The sequence below is a fragment of the Carassius auratus genome, chromosome 21 (genome assembly GCF_003368295.1).
Source record: "Carassius auratus strain Wakin chromosome 21, ASM336829v1, whole genome shotgun sequence".
In the NCBI taxonomy this organism is placed as follows: domain Eukaryota; kingdom Metazoa; phylum Chordata; class Actinopteri; order Cypriniformes; family Cyprinidae; genus Carassius; species Carassius auratus.
In genome coordinates, this window is record NC_039263.1 from 11,525,510 (window position 1) to 11,548,840 (window position 23,331).

At 37.4% G+C, this 23,331-nt stretch overlaps 1 protein-coding gene across 14 annotated transcripts in view; it reads left to right on the forward strand.

The window, feature by feature from the left end:
* The window catches only part of nrxn2a (neurexin 2a), a 336,553-nt gene that overhangs the window by 42,186 nt on the left and 271,036 nt on the right, over positions 1-23,331 (forward strand). For all 14 annotated transcript variants that reach the window (XM_026195944.1, XM_026195946.1, XM_026195947.1 and 11 more), the window contains exons 2-4: positions 6,169-6,329; positions 6,449-7,402; positions 19,436-19,456. In XM_026195944.1, coding sequence (XP_026051729.1) covers positions 6,679-7,402; positions 19,436-19,456 — 745 coding nt within the window. In that variant the 5' untranslated portion in view covers positions 6,169-6,329; positions 6,449-6,678. The remainder of the gene's footprint in view (positions 1-6,168; positions 6,330-6,448; positions 7,403-19,435; positions 19,457-23,331) is intronic.

Genomic DNA, 23,331 nt, shown 5'->3' on the forward strand with positions numbered 1-23,331 from the left:
AGAGAGTTTGACTCCTAACCCTAGGGTTGTGGGTTCGAGTCTCGGGCATAAATGGCTGCCCACTGCACCGGGTGTGTGTGTGCACTTTGGATGGGATAAATGCAGAGCACAAATTCTGAGTATGGGTCACCATACTTGGCTGAATGTCACGTCACTTTCACTTTTTTTTTTTTTATGGTAGTTGATTACAGCATTTCACTAAATTGTAGTGAGATGTGTGTTTTGTAAGCCTGTTTTCACTGGAGCTGGAGTTTTCCGTAAAAATAAAAGCTATACTGTCCTGCCGTTTTGTCAAAATAAAAGCTTAAATGTGCAGTATGAATTGCTGACAGTTAGCGGTGACAGTTAGTATGCAGTCCAATTTTTTAAATCTCTTTCAAGAAATTAGGAAAGAAGTATTGTAATTTATCTTACTGTAGTGTAAAGCAAAAATTATATGAAAAAAAAACTATTAAATATTAATTTTCATTTATTTTACAGTGCAATTGTTTTACAATATATGGCTATTACTGCCATTGTTGTTATTATAACTATTATTATAATCTAATTTGTTTAGCTTCCTAAAACACCAGTGTGAACGTAATTTAAACTGAGACTGTATACCACAAATAAAAAGAGGGTTGAGTCCCCTTTAAAGTTCAGGAACAAGTCAATTCACTGACGTTTTCTAACTTACCGGTAAGTTTTCTTAGTTAAGAACATGGGTTGCAGCTCTTAATTTTGAACTCTCAAAGTGCATTAGATAGAATCATTTATCTTTTATTTTTCTTCATTTGTCTTTTTTTATATTGCAATAAATATATCTTCAACTAAATATTGTGATATTATAGTATTGCGAGATTTGTATATTGTTACATCCGTAATATAAATCATATTTCACTAATAATAATAATAATAAATGTAATGTTAAAAGTGATACTGAAATTATGCAAAAAAATACTTGTACTATGATGTACTTTTTATTATATCAATCATATTTCACTAACAATAATAACAATTTAATAAAAATGATAGCGGTAAATATCATGTATAAAATTATACAGAAATTGTTCAGAAAATAAAAAAATATAACCTGTCACTGTATTATAGTATACTACGTTATATAAAATAAATGTATAAAATATGCATTTATTTTTGTTGTTTTTTTATTACATAGTACAAGCTATTTTATGTTTACTTCTAGTAATAATAAATAATTTAATAATATATATACTAATGCAGATACTAATAAAAGTACTAATAGTAATTTATTAATAAACTGTAGAAATGACATTTAAACACTTTTAGAATTAAATGACCGTAGCTTGTTAATGTCATGCATATTTTTATGATGGATTTTCATATTTTAAGATAAAAGTCTGGGTCTTTCATTTAGATTTTATGGTTTTATTCGTATAAAACAATAAAATTAATTATTTAAGAAGTAGAATTGCCTGATAAGTTTTCAATACATTTTTTATTAGATTTTTATATGACAAATATGAAAAATATAAATATCATGCTCTAGGACATAAGTGCTTGAAACACCCTGTTATTAAACAGATCTTGAGATGGAAACTTGGAAACTAGAAGCTAGTCAGTTTGGAAATGTCAAGAGGAGTTTAATGTTGCCGTTTTCTCCACAGAGCTGTGGTTGGTAGCCTTGGGTCGAATGCATTCCCACCTCCAATGAGACTTCACAGTTAAAAGGGCAAGTTTTCCACAAAGATGGGTTGAAGCGATGGTCCAGTGGGTGTTAGATTACAGAAAGCATGTCAAAGAGTTTGCTAGCCTCTGCCTGCTCTTGCTTTGAACCCTTCGTCCATCACGGACAGGTGGAGTTAGACCAATCATCTGGGACTTTAAGCTTATAGCTCTCTCCCTCTGAGCCTCACACAGTTCTGCTTAAATGGGATTTCGGCTGCATCCTATGCCGCTGTACTGATCTCACATCCAAGCCTGGAGCTCTAACTGATGGTGGGTCAGCGGCGCTGTCCGTGGTGCTGATATTTGCTGGCTGCTGTCCGTGGTTCTGAAAGGACAGCCGGCTTTTCTGCCATAGAAGGAGGCTACCATCTCCCTTGCGGCTAGTCACATACCTCATCTCAATTATCTCTCCTCGTATGGACCAAGAACTCTGAAGTCATGAACACACAATCTGAACCAACCATTTGCTAACCATCTGCCATTCTTGCTTAGCGCAGCCCCGGATGCTCTTCTGCAGCTACAAAAGGGGGCAGATTTTTACCGGAACTGCCATTCCGTGTGGGTAGGTGGCGGAGGAGGACTCTGTTTTTAATCATGCTGATTTGGTTTGGCTAATTAAAAGAAACATCAAGAGGAAATAATGTGAGGCAGAACCGCAATGCTTAATTGAATATGAATGTGCTAATTTGAGTGTGATCTTTAAATATAAGCTTGACAAAAGATGCTCATGTATTCAGTGGGCGTTTTGTTGCGTATGTGCTAATTGTAAATTCACGCCACGGACTCGCTCCCTAAAGTGCCCTCAGTGCATCCTTATGCTGTCCATTACTCTCCAATGTAAGAGCAGAAAGCATGGCTAATTCTATTTGGTTCTAGCTCAGATAGCACACTGACCTGGGAACTGGGCTTTGATCAGCAAGGGTGGAGTGCTTAAATCTGCACTAAAACATTATTAGGGGGAAGATAACAATTCGGATTGGGTTTTCTCACTGTCACGAGTGGACAGGAACATGCCAAACACTTTGTCAAGGCCGCCTCTCCTGCTCTTTTCGTTGTTATGCACTGTGTTGTAGTCATGCATCACGCTCAAGGGCAGATAATGACCTTAATGACAATGACCGTACCGGTAGAAAGAGAGGAATGCTTTCTATTTGGATTTCCAACTGGTTTCCCAACATGCATATGTTTAGCAAGACCTGTTACAAATGAGCACGCCATGCACCCGAAGCACTTTGGCATGTGCTGATAAAGTGCGAGATGGGGTCGCTTTGAGAGACACTACATTCATGTCAATTTGTTACTTACAGACTATAAAGTCATTGTCACTTCCAGAACAATGCATGCAATGCAGCAGTACAAAATGATCCTTCTGTGGGGAGAACAGTCTGTCTGCCACGTTAAAGCGGAATTACATGGCCGATATATTTGGAATAGCAAAGGATTGAGTGTTACAGGAGCCAATTCCATCTAAATTGAACTACTTTTCATTTCAATTATGCTTTATATTTCTTCTCTCCCCTCCCATCCCCATGTGTGCACGTTGGCTTTATTGCACAGTGCTGCATGCTGTATGGCTGTACGGCTATTAAAAATGTTGTCACTAATCCTTTGACAAACATAAGAGAACATAATCTTTCACAAGACCTTTTTAAATATTTTCCACAGATTCTGTGCCATTGGTAACCTTTTAAAACAGGCCTTTTAATTTATCTTCAGCACTTCATCTTTTTTTCCCCTGTCTACTATTTGCAGAAAACGACCTAATAGACCCTTCTATTCATACTTATGCTCTTTCCCCAACGAGTGGAGAGCATTATTTAAGGCCAGGTTTTGAAAGGCAGAAAAGCTGTTATCACTTTTAAGGTCTTTTGAAAAGTCCTCTTGTGCACAATCACAGTAATTAATTAGAAGCAAATGAGAAATTAGGCTTGCATTTTGTGTGATCAAATTAATTTTTCTTTGCACACGGAGAGCATATTGCTTTAATATCGTCTCTTCTGCCATGCAAGCTCCTTTATTTATGGATGCTGATGAGGCCAGAGGAACAGAGGGGACCCCTGAGCTCTGTACGGCACCCTGCTGCACGGTGATCTGTTTTCCTGGGCCAAATTTACTCAGCAGTTGCGCCACATTTGTGCGTGGTAATTCATCTCAGAAACCTTTCTTATGTCTTCATCACTTCACTTGTTACCTTATTCATCTGTCTTATTCTCTAACCACCTGGATCCCAGCGTGATACATTCACTGAAAACGTGCTCTGTGGGTATTTTAATGACTTCTTTGTCATTATATGTCTAAATTAGGTCTGATTGATTGATTGATTGATTTCAGTAGTAGTAGTATTTCAGTTAGTAGTATATTATTATTATTATTATTATTATTGTGTGGTGAGATTGCTTTTATATGACATTCATGTAAAGCAAGCTTTTTCAATTTAATCATATCAGCAATAATTCTTTCATTCACTGGATATTTTAATTAAATAATTTGCCATGATAACGATAATAATTTTATTTATAGCAATCATCATCATCATTATTATTATTATTGTATGGTGCAATTGCTTTTTTACTATGTATTCATGGAAAACACACTGTTTGTGTTCTATTTTGACTATGAAACAGTGCTGGGCCATCGGTATTTTAACTAAGTCATTTGTCAACTTTTTAGCAAGAATAGTTATTTGTTTATTTATTTATTTATTTTAAAGGTAAATATTATTATTATTATTATTATTATTATTATTGTTGTTGTTGTTGTTGTTTTATGGTGCATTTGCTTTTATACTATGTAGTCATGAGAAACATGCTGTTTGTTTAATTTTTGACCACGGTAGCATCTCCCTCATTCATTGAAACAGTGCTGGGCCATGGATATTTTAATAGATATTTCAAGTCATTTGTCATCTTGTATCTAAATTAGGCTTGATGGTGATGATGATTTTTTAAAATGTATTTTAGGGCAGTCAAACCGATTGCGATTCATCTCATCCAAAATAAAGGATTGTGTTTACAAATAAAACGTGTATACAGTGTATATTCATATGTAAACACACACATTTAAGAAATATTTACGTGTTTGTGTATATATATATATATATATATATATATATATATATATATATATATATATATACATATATATATATATATATATATATATATATATATACGTGTATATATATATATATATATATATATATATATATATATATATATATATATATATATATATATATATATATAGTTATTTTATACATAAATATAAATATATATATAATTATGTATTTCTCAAATGTATACATTTGTTTGTGTGTGTATGTGTGTGTGTTTATGTATATATAAATATAAATATACACAGTACACAGACATGTATTATGTAAACAAACTTATATTTCGGATGCAGTTAATCACGATTAATCAATTTGACAGCCTTTATTTTTTCATTTATTTAGTTATTTATTATTATTATTATTAGTAGTAGTATTTCTTTCAGTAATGACAAACATTGATTGACTGATTGATTAATTGATTTCCTGATTGATTGTTGGGTTTTGTTTTTTATAAATGTATACTATATTCAAAAAACTTTGTGAAATGCTTGCCTCAGTTTACATCAAACTACCAATGGAAACCAAGTATTAAACACTTTTTTTTAAAATAGCTATTGTGTTTTCTGTTGATCAAGTACTAATTCATAAAATGATTATGAATATATCCGGACTCTTGATATGTGATTGGTTATATGTTGTGGAATTCCTACAGTGTGCCGTATATTGCAATAGTCTGCTGCAAACTCCACAGCCTAGCACTCATAACTGACCCGCAATATCAGACGTTACTGTTGATTTGCTGTAAGCATTGAGCAGTTATCACAGATTTGCATATTCCCTTTAATGAATTCGGCACACATACAGAGCGCACAAATAAAAGGAGTGTGGTGTGATCATGCCGTTGCATACTCCTCATTAATAAACATGCATCATTTACACTCCTCACCTGATGCCCGTACTACGCTCACATTCTGTCTTATTATCTGTCATCCTCTGCTGTCAGACGCTGTGTCTAGTGAACTACTATGCTCAGCCACTATATGGGTGAAAGAGAGAGGTGTTGATTGACTGAGAGGGCTTCAGGGGGCTCAAAGCTGTTTAAAACACTAGCTGCGAGCTGGTTTGTGAATATTCATCTGTGAACTGATCGGCAAATTTGCAAAGCCAGTGAGGGGATCTGTCTACTAGCCCAGTCTGTTACAATGCAAAGTGCATTAAAGATTGATTTCATTATGCTCAAAGATTCTTAGCTGAGGGAATAAAACTGCCAGGTCTTGATTTTGTGATCAAACTGGTCTCCTAATAGAAATTCACAACCAACGGCATGAAGAAATGATTGTACTTTGATGTGAGTCACAGACAAAATTTAGGAGTGCATGTGAGTTTGGTCATAAATTAACATACTGTCTGTTTTATTTTTCAACTTTCAGGCCTGGACATTGGATTTCTGGTGGTGACGGCTTACCGGTGGAATGCAGATGCACTTCTCTAAAGGAAGCTGAGGTTTTCTGGGGAGAGAAATCATGTATTTGACCTACTACCCACAAAACGAAAAATACAACCGCAGCAGTAATCCTACTTTTGCTAGAGGGTGAGATGCATAAATCGGTCTTTTAACATGTCGAGTCAACTAGATTTTTAGGGCAGTTTTAGATTTCAAAGCACTAAGTACCGTGTGAGTTTTATATATACATATATATGTTCTTTCAGAAGTGTTCCTCAATGGAGTTATTCAGAAGAGAATCAAGATGGAGAATCAAGTGAAAAGAAACTCTAAAATATTAGGTTTTTTTTAGAAAACTGGGACCTTGCTATTTCTGCAGTGCTATTTTGGAAAGGCCAGATAAATTAATACGCTAGACTGGGAATAAATCTCTCCTCTGCAGTGGATTAAGAGAAACGGAACATTAGAAAAGGAGGATTAGGAGCACGCTTGGAAGATGATGACGCGGAAGTGGAGGTGCGGTGTGAAGTTCTCGCAGGCCTCTGTTTGGCTGGGACTCATGGTGGCCATCGCAGTCACCATGGCTCTGGAGTTCGACGGTCTGCCCGGTCAGTGGGTCCGCTATGGACCCTGGGAGGCGGGAGCCACCGGCGAGCTGAGCTTCACCATGAAGACGAATATAAGCAAAGCTGTAGTGCTGTACCTGGACGATGGCGGCAACTGTGACTTCCTGGAGCTCTTGATCAACGACGGCCGTCTGCAGTTGCGCTTCGCCATCCACTGCGGCGAGCCGGCCTCGTTGCACATGGAGACACACGTCAACGATGAACGCTGGCATCGCGTGCTGCTCACGAGGAATTACCGTGAGACCATGTTGGCAATGGACGGGGAGAGCAAAGTGGCGGAGGTGAAGTCCAAGCGAAGGGAAATGATGGTGGCGAGCGACTTGTACGTGGGTGGCATCCCACCGGATGTGCGCCTCTCGGCCCTCACGTCCAGCACGGTCAAGTACGAGCCGCCTTTCCGAGGCCTGATCGCAAACTTGATGTTAGGAGAGACTCCTCCTGCTCTCCTGGACAGTCAGGGTGTGAAGAATGATCTGGAATACCTGTGTACCAAACAAAACCCCTGCAGCAATGGAGGACGCTGCTCCATCCGTGACAGCGAGGTGCTGTGCGATTGCTCCAATACTGGCTACAAAGGGAAATACTGCACTGAAGGTAAGCAAGGTGATGTGCTTCAAGGCCTTACATAACTTGAAGATGTACTTATCACAATTTCTTACTTGATAACATGCTTTGCTGTCAAGGTAAAATGTTTGCTTTTAAGGAACTCAAGGGCTCAGGAGTTGGAAATTATTAACCATTATCTGATCTGGTCTGCCTGTTTTCTAATCGTTTGGTTGAGTGTTTGTGTTATCTTCATCCTCTGCTCTTAAACTGCAGTTGGACTGCAAAAATGTTTGCAATATCTACAGTGCAACTGCAGCACGATGTTGAAATGTAGAAATAGCTCAGCCAAACATGGAAATTCTGCCACTGCATGGGTTTGGAACAAAATGAGGGTGATTTTCGTTTCGAACTATATTCTGGTCACTCTTTTCTATTAGTTACAATGATGGGATTTTGAAGATTTGAAAAGGGTGCAAAAGCAGCTTAAAAGTGGTTTATACGAATTGTGTACTACTGTATGTTTCAAGTCTTCTGAAGCCATACGAGAGCTTTGTGTGAGGAACAGACTTAAATGAAGACTATATTCAGTGATATTCGTCCTCTCCAGTGAACTGTTATCCAATGTGACCTGATCAGTGAACCAGTGAGTTCAAGTTTAGGGCAGATTTCAGTTTTCAAGGAGTTAAACTGTGTGTTCAAAATACACACAAAGCTATTATATGACTTTAGAAGTCTATGAATATCATGGTTTTCAGATGGACGACATCTGTGATGCATTTGTGGTGTTTTAATATATATAGAAAAAAAAAATTTGACCATTTTTGCTACTTGACACTGAGGTCTAGTTCACTTTCATTATGTTAAGAAGAGTGGACAGGATGTTCTCCAAAAAAATCACCTTTTGCATTTTTTAGAATATAAATTCATACAGGCTTGGAATGACGATGAGTAAAGAAAGTGTAGCTGAACCATTCCTTTGAAGTTGTGATTAAACGGAAGTTGCAGCAGATCTTTTCTTCCATGTTGTGACATGCATCCAGGTGTAACAGGAACAGACTTGCTTCTATGCATCGGTTGTTGATTGATTTAGATGTGGGTGTAGCATTAAAATGGGGGTAGGTGAAAAAAGGTGAAGTTTTAGCAGAATAAATGATTGGAGAGTACAGCATACTGAAATATGACATTTTTATTTTAAAATGATGAGGTCAAAAAAGAAAAAAAAAGGAATGGGTTCTATAACAGGCTGAATTTTCATTTCATGCTGACTTTAATGAAGCACTGAAAAAACACTTTTACTGTGGTGTGTTTCAGATGGTCTGGTATTACTGCACATTAGCTTTTTAAAATGCCTCGAGAATTTATAGCTAATGAGGTATCTTTGGATGTAGATCTCATTAGACCAGGTTCAGAGGGTTTGCATGTTTACAGATGTTCAGACAAAAAAAAAAACAGTTTATTTTAACTGTAAATAAAGGATTGATATGGGGGGGAAAGCATCTCAAACATATACGACGGAAAGATAAGCATATAGCACATTATTTGTATCCTGCTGTAAGCTTTATTTAAATAACATGGTTTCTTTTAGCCTTTTAAATATTGGAAAATGTAGCTAAACATAAAGAGGGGGAAATCTAGTTTAAAGATTTTATATGAAAATCATGCTACCTGCCAAAGTAATAATCCACTAAATCATGGCAGCATTATCACAGTGAGACATCTTTCATTTTAGATCCGTATTATTATGTGAAATCCAATACAAAGCACTAGTAAATCATATCCGAGCCTTCCGGACTGATGTATTCCACCAGAAAATGATCAGAACTGTGTTTGCATTAGTAATTTTAGCTGTGTACAATCTGTATGCTTGTGTAGCATATTCCAGTACTAATTTGATGAAAACATGGACATGTGTTGGAGCATGGGAGAGCAATTTGCCATAGAAACCGTTCTAGGTGACATATGTAGACTAATTAGGGCCACTCAGCAATGTCTCTGCCCTTCAGAGAAGACACAGTCTGTCATATGGCGGTACAGTGTTAAACCCGAGGCCAAATCTGCATGACTTCATACAGAAATATATTTGGCCCGTTTTCTCCTTCTAATTGAACAGAGACCGTGGCAGCTCGCGCTTGGCTTTTCACTTAATGCAGTCTCAGGTTACCCACTGTGGAGTCGGCGGGAAGCGGCGCTTTGCTCTGTACCGAGAGAACGCCAGCGTGACGGAGTCCAGCAAGTGCGTTTCGAATTAAGATGAAATATTCTGGTGCTTCAAAAGAATAGAGATATGTGGGACGGGGAGACGTTAAGAACAGAAAAATAAATCATCCTGAAAGTTGATAGAGCAAATTGGATTCGACACTGGTAAAGGACAATATTAAAAGGAACAATTGGTTTTCATACGCCTTAAATCCTTGCTTTTACTCCAGGGATTATCCATCGGAAGACCGACTTATCAAACACAGAGGAGTATTTAAGTATTTAAAAAAATGCATAGATAATCAAGAGTCACGGTGTAATTATTATTTCTAGTTAAGTATTGATATAACAAATCCTCTGAAGAATTAGCAGAGACTCATCAAACGGTGGCGGTTAATTACACGCGTGTCTTTTCATATTTAACAATATTCCCAGACTGTGAGTGGGAAGTGGTCTCCATCGCCGTGCCCTTGTCAAACCTCCCAGGTGATATTTCGCGGGCTTTTACCCTCAAAGCTAAGAGGACCGTCAGTATCAATTAAGGCTGCACTAGCCACAATGGAAATCTAGGCCAAAGCGATATATCAGCAGTGTGTGCATCTTTTCTCTTGCATCTGCATCAAGCATGCTAATGAGATCTCAACCCAATGCATGAGTGGTACATAAACTGCAGTGCTGGGCAGATGCTGTATAATCGCCACATATATATATACAGCATTAACACGGGCCTGCTGGGAGCTCTTAAAATCAATACGGTTACCATTTTAAAAGGCAAATAAGCAGAATGGAATACAGGCACAAGTGTCCCTCATTAACGGGATGCTTTTATAAGTCTGGAGATGACGAAAGCAGGCTTTTACTTTTATTTGTATGGTACCACAGTCTTGAAAAGCTGGAGGAGATTCTGCTGGAGCGTTTATACTGCGGTATATCCTTGTTGTGGTTTGAAGAGTCTGACACCAAGCAAAAAACTATAGCAAGCAAAAATAATATACTTTGCAAACTGTCACAGATGGGTGCTTCCAGTGTTCTGTTCTTTTCTTTTCTTTTCTTTTCTTTTCAATTTTTCCATCTATTCAGAAAAAAAGAACATTCACTCAGTATATCGAGCTATAGTTGTTATTGTTATATTAATGTCAATTAGTTTTTTTGTAATGTATTTTATGTTAATTTCTATTTATTTATTCATGAGTTTGTCCAATCACTAGTACAAACAAACCAAAATGTGCAAATGTATTTAATAGTATAAGAAAATAACTTTTAATTTATTAATCAGTATAATTTATTTGATTCACTGATTCATTGTTTATAATATTTGTATTTTTAAATTATTTAAATTGTTTGCTAACCAAATATTCATCTTTATAGCATCTTTAATAACTTGTATTTATGAATAACTTGCATTATATTCATTAACTTTTCATTATAGTCATGATATTTTTTTTAGGATTTTCTTTATTTTATTTTACAGTTATGAATTTGGTAGATGCGTTTACCTTCTATCGGTTAATGGCTTCCCTGGGGATCAAACCCATGACCCTGGCAATACTAGTGCCATACTGTTTGAGTGACAGTGGTTTCAATATTGCAGAAATAACTTTATCATTATATATACGGTTACCATGATATACAATTACTCACACAGTGATATAAGGTTTTGGTCATACCGCCCACCCGAACAGTCTACTTATTATTTCTTTAAAAGCAAGAGCACAGTGCCCGAAGAGGTCTAGTTTGTATCAAACAAAAAAAAGCTTTTCATGTGCAGTAGCGTTGGACTTCTGTGGGCATTTTAGTCTGTATCAGAGACTCGATTCGCAGAGGCTTTTCTTTAAGTGTACAGGGAACAAGCTTTCACTGTGAAAACAAGGCCATCCGCTCCCCAGGATTAAATAATGTAGACAGAGAGTCTGTCTTATTTATCAACACAAATTAGTCTGGGTCGCCCTCAACATCGAGCTGTGTGTGCCAAGGATGCAAGCATGTCTGTATTTCGCTTTCAGACAGGCATCTGCTGCCATTGTGCAGTTTTGTATTTCTTTTGGGGCCAAAACTCAAGCGAGTGAGGTTAGCTACATTCACCCGGCTCAGGGCTTGTGTGTTTTCGCCAGTAGCCCGGTTGTGCGGTAATCAGCACCGTAGTTTACCGCACTTGGCAGAGGGCACAAGAAGCCAAATAATGGTTTACACACAAGGCAGCAATTCAGCAAGTAATTAAAGCAGGACATGGAGTCTTTTCAGCTGCCTTGTTAATTTTGCTTGGTGGCCATTTGCAATACAACACAGTCCCTGTCTTTTGACACCTTATAATAGCTTCCTGTGAGGAACGGGCTGAAATTGAAGATTTTTTTTATTGATAATCTTCCCCTCCAGTGAGCTGTTAACTTGAAACTGCTGACCGAATCAAGAGTAAATAACGTTTATTTTTGTGTGAAGTATTCCTTTTAATGCAGATTTTTTTCGAACTGTTCGAATGAATTTGGTGTTACTAATAATGTTGGATATATTTGAATTACAGGAAGATCAAATATCAGTTCTACATATAGATATATAGATATTGACATCTATCTTTGGTGTCAGTGAAAAAAAAAATTGGCACAGGAGGAGGATGAGAATTCATATGAAACGTAATTTTCCAACTGAGTGTCCCTCATGATTCACCCACTTATTTTCTTTCATGCGAGGAACACTCGGTTATCAGTAGGTCTACATGATCTGTCAACACACCACCTGATTTTTGCGGCAGGTCTTTGCAAGGTCAAAATTAATGCTAGCTCTACTTCTCAGAGGGGAAAGGATCTTCGTGTTAGATATTGCTTGCATTTGCTTTCTTTGTTTAATAAAAGGAGCTTGGTGGAGCTTGTCAGATTTGCTCTTAGACCTAGGAAAGACACTCCAAATCCCTTCCCTGTGCACTCAAGTGCATTTGCTGGTTTGCTTGTGTGGCTTTGCATTTTCAAAATCTGTATGGTGGAAAATAAAGGCAGACTGACGAGCTACAAATGGGTATTCCTGGAGTTCATGGTTTTCATCCACAAAACATCAGGGTTGCTTGTTACTTATTTAGTTTACTACTTGCTACATAATTCTCATTAAATAAGTTCTTAAGTGTCATTGATGTAATTTGAATAACATTTATTAGTTCCTGATTTAAAAAAAATGTTTTTATATGTAATTTAAATGGTGTAGAACATCAGACCATAATGCTAGGATCAGTATATTATCAAATTATATATTAATGACTGTTTCTTCAATTACAAGAACTGTATATTTTTTATTTATGTTTTTTAAGCAAACATTTTTTTTTATATATATATATATATATGAAGGTTAGATTGTTCTTGTAAATATTTTATCATGCCTTCATACTCCAGCCTTTATGCTTAAAAAAAAAGAAGCCTTTAATGAATACATTTTCTTATAACCTTGGCCCAGACTTAGACTTTCACTCCTACAATTTTAGCAAAAGTGCACTTGTTTACCAAGTAGACATCCGGGTAAAAATATTACTTTGGTCGCACTTTATTTTAAGCTCAAATTCTTGGTATTAGCAAACCATTAACTATGACTTTTGCTTTAAAAAGCTACTAATTTGCTGCTTATTAATGGTTAATAAGGTAGTTGTTAAGTTTAGGGGTAGGATTAGGGATGTAGAAAATGGTCATGCAGAATATGTGCTTTATAAGTATTAATAAGCAGCCAATATGTTATTAATAGGCATGCTAATAAGTAGGGTTGTAACGATTCATCGATATGGATCGATACATCGACACGATGTTTGACGATACAGTGCATCGATGCCACACATAATATATCAATATCTGTAGTATACATTGTGGCGAGTGGGGCGGGGCCGAGAGGCGTGGGAACGAGGAGTGAGGCCAGGTGTAGTGATTGGAGATGAGCTACACCTGAGCCCCACCGTCGGTATCGAGTCCCACGTAGGAGATGGAAGGATATAAAACTGGAGCGACGACCGTGAAGGACGAGAGAGGACCAGGCCTGGGATATTATTTTATGTTTTGGCTTTTATTTGTGCGCGTCAGTCGCCGTGAGGGGCTGACGCGCTGTTTTGTATTTACTTTGAGTATTAAAATGCTTTTTGATTGTGCGCCGGTTCCCGCCTCCTTCTTCCCGATGAATATGGAGATTTGTTTGAATCGTTACAGTGGTGCCGAAACCCGGAAGAAGGAGGCGGGAACCGGCGCACAATCAAAAAGCATTTTAATACTCAAAGTAAATACAAAACAGCGCGTCAGCCCCTCACGGCGACTGACGCGCACAAATAAAAGCCAAAACATAAAATAATATCCCAGGCCTGGTCCTCTCTCGTCCTTCACGGTCGTCGCTCCAGTTTTATATCCTTCCATCTCCTACGTGGGACTCGATACCGACGGTGGGGCTCAGGTGTAGCTCATCTCCAATCACTACACCTGGCCTCACTCCTCGTTCCCACGCCTCTCGGCCCCGCCCCACTCGCCACATACATATAAAGTATAGGGACCATTTTGAACTGTTCGCATTTTCACATAATGTTCGTCTATGCATTATCGGCAACGTGTGCATTCTCGCTCAAACTCATTTATCTGGACTTTATATAAGGACTGCCCCTGCCCAAAGTATAAAAGATGCTCGGGATTGTTGGTGGAACAGAAGTTTTCAGTGCACACATCTAAGCGCAAGCTAGCAAACAGACAACAGTGTCTAGACCAGTCAAATACTAAATCTTCTGCTTTTTTGTGCATGGATTAATATCATATTAATTAATAATAAAAAATTAAATCAAAATGCGTGTTTTGGTGAATATCCTAGTAAACACAGTCGTTTAGACATATGTCTCTACATAAACAGTTAGAAAGAAAAGGCATGCGTATCAGTATATTAAATCCGTGTTTTGTTCTTAAAGTGAAAGCAAAAGCTTAAAGTACTCGCTGCTCTTGATTAAATAACATCATGTTGTAACATCAAAAATGATTAATCTATATTTAATTTATACAGTGAAGACTGTGCATTTATTTTACATGTGTTTAGCCTTACATTTCTGTAGCATACCTGGAAATGTAGTTTTCAAACCTGAAAAGCACTGTTTATTGAACTTATGTCTTTGTTGCATTGCATTTATTTCCTGCTATTGCTTGTAATGTGGTATCTGTAGAAAAGATTTTTAGCACTGAACCCATAGTAGCAGCCAGAATTGTTTTCCAATTGTTTTTTATTATTAAAAAAATGTGTAGGCCTATTTTTTGTTGTTTTTGTGAATGTTCCAACTGAGGTACAGAATGTAAAAATTTCAGATAAATGTTCTTATTATATATTTTGGTTGCATTTGTGAGATCTATCGATCAATATACTCCTGTATCAGATTGAAACGTAATCGTATGGTAGAATTTTTTGAAGTATCGAAAAATATCGCATCACTGGGTGTGAGCATCAATATCGTATCGTATCATGACAAAAAAATCTGATTTACACTACTAATAAGCAACTAGTTATTAGTGAGAATTGGTCCCTATACTAAAGTGTTACCCCTACTTTTGTGCCCTTGGAGACTAAAACAGCAATGGTATTGAGATTGAGTGAACAAGTAGTTTAGGAATAATTTTTTCATATAATGTTTTTTTTTAAAGAATGCATTAACAATCGTGAGACAGGTGCTCACCAAAAAGAGGTATCCCTATGCGTTTCTTGAAGCTGGCAGGGGACTAGGCTGCTCATTCCAGCTTTAAGGTACAGTTAAAGTGAGACATTGTGAAAGTGATTTTCAGCATCTGTGTTACTTTTGCCTGATTAAAAAGAATAACTTTTTCACCTGCAATTATGCAGGATGATCAAACGAACTGTTACAAAAACAGATAATAATACTAGCTGCCAATAAGATGCTGGTGAGAAGCCATGCTCCAGATGAGAAGCTGTTTTGTTAAGTTGCTGACACCTATTTTATTGATTTACTGCAATAACAATCAAAAAAGTCTGTGGATTGCATAATTTAGCTACTGTAAACAGACACTGCCCCTATTGTGGTGGTAGATGGAGATGCCTCGTCTCATTCGAGTTCACACTGGAGGATCTGATTCAGATCAAGAGAGGGATTAGAATCACTTCACTAAATAGAGACAGATTACATGCCACTCTGGCTTTTTAAGACTGACAGGCTGAGATCATGCTAAAAACCCGCGTGGCACTAGCCTCGCACGCTCATTTTGAGAAGCTCCAGACACTGTCACCATGTCAGCCCTCACGGCTATGCTCGATTCATTACAATTCTCCGGGACTTTGTCGCCATGAACAATTTGAGGGAGCCGAGGAGAGCACTTGTAAAGGTTAAAGCGGCCCTCGTGATTTATGGACGGCTGACAGTTTTGCATGGCCTGATATCCAGAGCCAAGCAAGCAGCTCCCACAAACACAGTGTGATTAAGAGATTTACTGTCTCGCTCCAGGCAATCGAGCAGCATTTGCACTGAGGGTTTTGTGTCGTCTTTTGTCCCAGCTTTTGATGTGCTTTCAGTTTCCCTTTGCAAACATTGTTGGGGTGCGCTAACGTCCCCCTCGCACCTGTGGTATCTGACAGACATAGTCCTAATTGCCTTTTCATTGATAAAGCAGTCCATTAAGATCTGCTTGGAAGCCTCGGATTTAATTTGTAGCCACTGAGTGACCGAGATTAGGAAAATGGATAATAAAGCAGCGCTCCCTCTCCCAGGTGCTCGTTTACATGCCGGCGTCTCCATGGCCACATAATGATGATCGCAAAATAACATTCGCAAAGATCCCTCTTTAATTGGCTGCAGGGTTAGGTCTGTGTTTTCAATGGCCATGTGGAAGCCACCATGTGTTCTCATTAGTGTTTTAGAGCGAGGATTGTTGCCCTCCACCTTTTAAGAGCTGCAAACAAATCCTCTCACAGCTACTTTCTCCTCATTATCACAGTGGCAACAGTGATCTGACTCACCTTCCATGACTAGACCATCCAGCCCCACACTAGCTCCACCTAGCAAGCCTTTGACGTACTCCCTTGACTCCTGTTATTTCATAGTAGAGGCTTTCCGTGCCTCGCTTGGCCCTGCGCTCGCCTGAGTCGGTCCTGTGGTCTCGAGTATGTCATTAAGGAAGCACCTGACCTTTTGGCCTCTTGGAGAATGTGTTTTCAACGTCATTACATTCAAATTACGGTATTAATGAGTCCCAAATTACTTTTTGTTTTTCTACCCAGATTTATTCATATGAATAATTAAAACAATGAACACATGATTAGTGTTATTCATATTATGTAAGTAGATAATATTTAGCTTTGTAATTTACATATATTGTAATGTGTGCCTTGGAGGAGGAAAGCATGGTACATTCTCTCTCTTCACTTGAACATGAACATTTATCTACAACAAGTATATATGAAGGCATTGTTTTCTGAAAAACAGATTTGATACAATATATATTGTTGCTATAAGTGCTATAAAAGCAAGTCACTTTGCTCGATGGTAATGACAATGGTTTGACGAATTTATTTAAAGTAAATAGTGTTATATTTGTTTCTAATTTTAATTTTTCTCCTAAATTTGTCTGCTAAATTGTCCAACAGTTGATTTGCATGCAGAAGAAGAAATCTGCCATTTTTTCCCCTTCCAGTGTCATTTGCTACACATCACAGATTATGTACTGTATATTTACTCTACATTTAATATCAAGGAAAATGGTGTGAATGAAATTTAAACATTTTTTGGTCAAATGTGACGTCTTAAGTCACTTGGGTATATTTTTAGCAATAGCCAAAAAAACATTGTAGGGGTCAAAATTATCGATTTTTCTTTTATGCCAAATTCATTAAGTAAAGATCCTGTTCCATGAATACATTTTCTAAATTTCTTACCGTAAATATATCAAAACTCAATTTTTGATTAGTAATATCCATTGTTAAGAATTTATTTGGATTTTCTCAGTATTTAGATTTTTTTGCACGCTCAGATTCCAGATTTTCAAATAGTTGTATCTCAGTTAAATATTGTTAGATCCTCACAAACCATACATCAATTGAAAGGTTATTTATTCAGCTTTCAGATTATGTATAACTCTCAGTTTCAATAAAAATTGACACTTAAGACTGAAATGTAGTCACAATTAATTAATTTATTTATTTTTTGCAAAAGCTTGATTTGAAATGACACATGGTTAACCCTCATCTTGTGTTCCAGTCATTTTGACCTGGATGGGATTTTCTTTTTCCCGAAAATTCTATTTAGTGTTATTGCAGTAGAATAAAACTTAGTGATTAATAGACAGCCCCCCCAATTTATTTTATTTTTTTTCATCCACCTTGTTGCACTTGTTACTTCAGTTTTGGAGTGAGCACTGCCAGAATTATTCACAAATAATGCTTTCTTTCAATCAAAAACTATGGTGCATAAGCTCCGATCAATGAGAGCAATGACCGATCAATTCCTAAAACAAGACCGAGATACTTGACTTAATGAGAAACACACCACTTGGTGATAATTTAGCATAATGAGACATTTACAGGCAATTTTTAAGAAGAATTTTCTACACCCCAAGGGTTGAAAATGTTCTATTCATATGGTTCATTCTAGCTTTGATTTCTTCACAAATCACAGACTAGATACGAGTCTAATTTCTCATCAAAATTGGACACTTTTTTTTTTGTGTGTGTACTTGACAAACCAATCATTTCACTCTTTGTTATCATTGTTTTAAACATAGTAATTCATATGTTTACGGTGGGGTTACATATTGTAATACAAATTCTTATTTCAGTTGATTTGGGTAGAATATTTTAGTGTTCCTAGGGAAAAAAGTAAAAATCTTTACCAAAAAGAAACTATGATACAGGGTGTGTTCTAAATCACAAGCCGTCTGAATCAGATGCATGTTGTCAGAGTTTACAAACTGTCATCATGGTTCTTTTCACCAACTGTTTTATGAATATCATGCATTCCGTTTCTCACCAACTATATAGTAGAGAAGTACAGTTGGCGTTTTGGGCCGCAGAGTTGGTTAAAAGTTTCAAGACAGGTTTAATATGACCTTCATATAGCACAAAGAAAAAAGTTGTTAGTTGTTAGTTTTAATAAAAATCAACCCCTGGGAAATAAAAGTCTTTCGAACTTGAAGAAACTCCCATTTATAGATTTAATCATTGTGTCTCAGAAACCAACATGAGCAACATGCATCCCAGCTCCCATGAGTCTAATCATCAAGACATCTACTATAAACAGTCATCTGCAGTAATGACAATAACATTTGAGGGTATGACTTGATTTATGACTCAAACAAGCGGTGCATGCATTTTTATCATGTTTTAGTCAGACTGAAATCTACTGTAGACTCCCAAGGATGCAATTATGAGCTTTTTAAAGTTGCTGCCAATAACATTTATGCGTACTTACTGTATACTCAGGTGGTATTTTAGTTCACATGCCCTCAGATATTTGAGTAATACTCTTTAACCACTTAAAAATGACTTTCACCCTCTGAGTTCCTTGAACGCTTATCTTACTGATGCATATGATTTTTCTTGGATCCACATGATGTTTTGCTCCCACACCTGAATATTTATGAAGTGTAGGATTACAAGTAGGCCTACACACTTTTATTAAATGTGTATTTATAGTAGTTTGCATTTTAGCTGTTTTCCATGTAACTTTTGGTTCATAATAGCAGGATTTGGTATTCAAACAAGATCTATTTACTTAAATATGAACCATAACCTAACTTGATATTTTGAAAGTCTCACCTAGCAATAACACACGCGTACAAACTTCACCAAGGGCATTTATTCTTCTCATTATAGTTTCGACAGCCTCAGTGACAAATGGTGAATTCTGTGTTATTGATTTATTATTCTCTTTTTTCTTCCCCATCATTCCTGCTGCAGCTCTCCAGCAAGTTTTCGGAGGTAAGACCAATGTTTTGTCTTTTCAGATATTTGATATATGCCAGAGCTGAAAGTGATGCTGGTGTCATCCTTCCTTGCATTGTCAGTTTGTACTGCAGTTCTGCTGACTGACTCGAGTGGACTAAAATCCCTCACCTGCATGAGACAAAGACCAGATTCAGCGACAGATTGTGCCGTTGCACGCACCATACCGGCTATGCGCGAGTAAACAGTAGAGCGTCTATGATATGGAGGATTTTTAATGCGCGGTCTCCAGTTTTGCAGGGCCGGAGGCTCGGGGCTCCAGTCCTGCAGCTTTTAAATGATCTCTGAATTAGATCTGCTGAATTAGGCCATGTAAGTGCAACCCAGGCTAGGATTAAGGCAGCTGGCAGTGGTCATACAAAACTGCTCTACCATATACAGCTATTGGGGAAGATAAATTGAACCTCGCAGTTAGGCGTAGGAGATGAATCCTGCAAGGCTTGACACTTCACAACTCACAAGTTTGAATGCTGGAGATGATCCCAAGTATATATTATTCTTCCGACACCTTCTGTGTGAATGCTAAAACTTAACCGCCATGGTTTGTGATGTCCGCCCTTTGTTTTTTTTAGCTCCGAGGACCTCGATATTTTATGTGGATGGATGGGTTGAGTCTGAGGCCCGTGGTAAATTCATCAACTCAATCTTGATTCTCAAAAGCTAGTGATGAAAAATGACTCTCTGATCGAAGAGATCCATGATGCCTTGGTTATTTCAAATGTATTAGGTTGTGCCTCGGAGCTGATGTGATGTCTGGGCTCGAAAATGATGAGGTACTGCATTATTCAGTAGCTGTTAAAACAGCGTTAACTGATACACTGAAGAAAGTCAGGGTTTTAGAAAGTGTATCTTTTTGTGAGGAGTTTGAAAATCGAAACAGCAAGAAAAGGACATGGCGAAAAAATGTCGATGTAATAGAGGCACAAGTCTGAGGTCTTGAAAAAGGAGCAGTCTATTGTGAAAAGGTCTGCTCTATTTAAAACGTACACTCAGTGATGTTATTGAAGCACTTGTGATCATTGGCGGCGTCTGTATTGTATTCGTTCTCAACAGAGGAAGGTTATCTTAAAGGCCACAGTGACACTAGTGGATGACAGAGGCCTTCTTTTACAACATGTGCTTTTAGCCTAGACTTTTAATCGTCCTCCGTTTCCCTTGTGAAGAGCTCAAGAGCTAGTACTATGCGGACATCAAATGGCAAGAATTGGACAGGGATGTGCCATATAAAGCAAGTGCTTGTGTCTTTATTGGATTAAAGCTTCTACACAGTGTCAGCACTTTGTTTCCAGCGCAGAACACATGAAAGCAAAGATGACACTCATTCGAGCACATTCGCAACCACTCCGCTTTTTTGTCACTTTCTCTGGAATGCAGTGTGACATCTGAAAAGCTCGATTTAAGTGTCCCATCAGTTTGTGTATGTACGGCATTAAAATTCTGTCACATGGAGATCCAGTGAGTGTTTGTGGATGGGTCTGTTCATGTTTGGGTGGTCACAGGAAGATGGAGGTGTTGTAGCAGAAAGCAATATGAGAAAATCTGTTTTTTTGTGTTAGGTCAGATGCCTCGCTGCTGAAAATACCATCTGCATGGATTTCTGTGATGCTTCTTGTCAGTTTGGTGCTTGTCTAGTTGGAGCACCAAAAATTACAGTAAAAGAAAACAAGACTTTTTAGGTAAGATAGTTAGGAAGCCATCAAAGAGGGGTAAAAACGAACCTTACTTTTGCAGCATTTATTAATTTTTTGACAAGGATACATTGAATTGATTAATAAGTTACAGTAAAGACATTTATAATGTTATATTTAAAATACATGCTGATAAATACACTAAAGAATAGAGTAACGACTGCTGAAAATTTCACTTTGCCATCAAAGGAATACATTTTAAGATATATTAAAAATTAAAATTGTAAATATAAAATTGTAATACTAATTCAACATTTAACTTTTATCTGTTGTTCTATGTTTTTGATTAAATAAATGCAGTCTTGATTAGAATTAGAGACTAAAATAAAACAAAATAAAAAATCTTAGTCTCCAAACTTTTTAAAGGTTGCATTACCATAATTTATATTTTTTTTTACAAAGGAAAGGAAAGGATGTGTGGCCAAGTATGGTGACCCATACCCAGAATGTGTGCTTTGTATTTAACCTATCCAACTGCACACACACAGCAGTGACTAGTGAACAAACAAACACACATTTTTTGTGCACCCAGGGAGCAGTTTTGGGTTCGGTGCCTTGCTCAAGGGTTTCACCTCAGTTGTGGTATTGAGCACTGGTCATTCACTCCCTCCACCTACAATCCCTGTCGGTAGACTCGAACCTGTGACCTGTGGGTTACAAGTCTGACTCTAACCCTTTCTTGTCTAAATGATAATTTGTTAGTGTGTTGTGAATAAACATGAATTAATGCTAAAAATGTCACTTATATTTACAAATTAACATTAATCTAGATTAATAAATGCTGTGAAAAAAAGTATTTTAGTTCATGAAATCAAATGCATTAACTAGTGTTAATGAATTGAACCTTCTTATAAAAAGCATTACCAACTAAACAAACATCTCATTAAGTATTAATGCACTTTGTACAGCCACAGAAATGCTGTTTAATTTCAGCATCTGTTGTTTTGCTGTTTAATTTTCAGCATCTGCTTTGATACATTTCAGGAGGCTTAAAACCAAAGCCAGACTGGATTGAAACTTTTCAATGTTGTTGACCTCATACTGTATCTATATCTACTGTATATCTATCTATCTATCTATGATATACGCAGCATATATGCAAATAAGAGTGTTAATATACAAATAACAGTGTTTACAAATGTATAGTGTGAAATTTTGAAACATGGCGACCCAGGATTAATTACTAGCCCAGGGTAGAGAAAGAGCAGTGAGAAGTAGATAGAGAACCCAGGATTACATTTACCCAAGGTTTTAAACAAATCTCTACATCCCTGCAGGACGTCGTGCTTTACTCACATTTTCACTTGTTACTCCGTTTCAAGGTCATATGACTTGACGGTGCACGTGTAGACAGAATGTTTTGGGATGTTGAGTTGCCTCAGTTATGCTCTCATGCATAACGTCAGCTTCAGGATGTTCAAAGCCTTATCAATACCTCTGCTTCCATCCTTAGAGGAAATGCTCTTATGTCACTGCTGCTCACTTAGGCATCGGTGCCAGTTCCAGAGTGTAAACCAATGCTCAGCTCTTCTGCATCCAACTTTTGCTCCAGTTAGGTAACGCAGAGCAGGCTTGACCGCAGTGACCATGACCATCAGCTGCCTGTGAGAGCAGAGACATGCAAGGACGTCAGAAGAGTGGGTACAGCTGGCACTGCCATGCCCAATCCTCCCAGTACCTCAGTGACCTTGATATAATCCTCCATCTGAAGGAGAGCCTCCAGGAGTTGCAGACTAATCCCCTCTCCGCAAATTCAGAAGTTTCTCATTCAGTGCCATGCAGGAGCTAATCAGAGATCAGGTTTTGATATGCAGTAGATAGAGAATCTGTCATGGCTCAGAGTTTTATATACTGAGCATTTGCAAAGCATCTTGTCACCAGTGGCTTATGAAACTCTGACAGTCGCTTGCTTCCTGAGAATTCTTAGTGTTCACAGATGATGGAGGCAGCATGCGATTTTTCTCTTTTTATGATATTTGTGATCTTGTGTGTGGCAATAATGCACTGCTCTACCGAACAGCGTTTGTGTTTCTGCCACATCAAATAAAAAAATCCAGCACACAGGTCATTATTTTAAGATAACATGTCGTTATTGCAGATTCTATCTGGTTATTTTGAAATCTCATCTTTTCAAAATGAAATGAGACGGTCTCTTAAAATGAT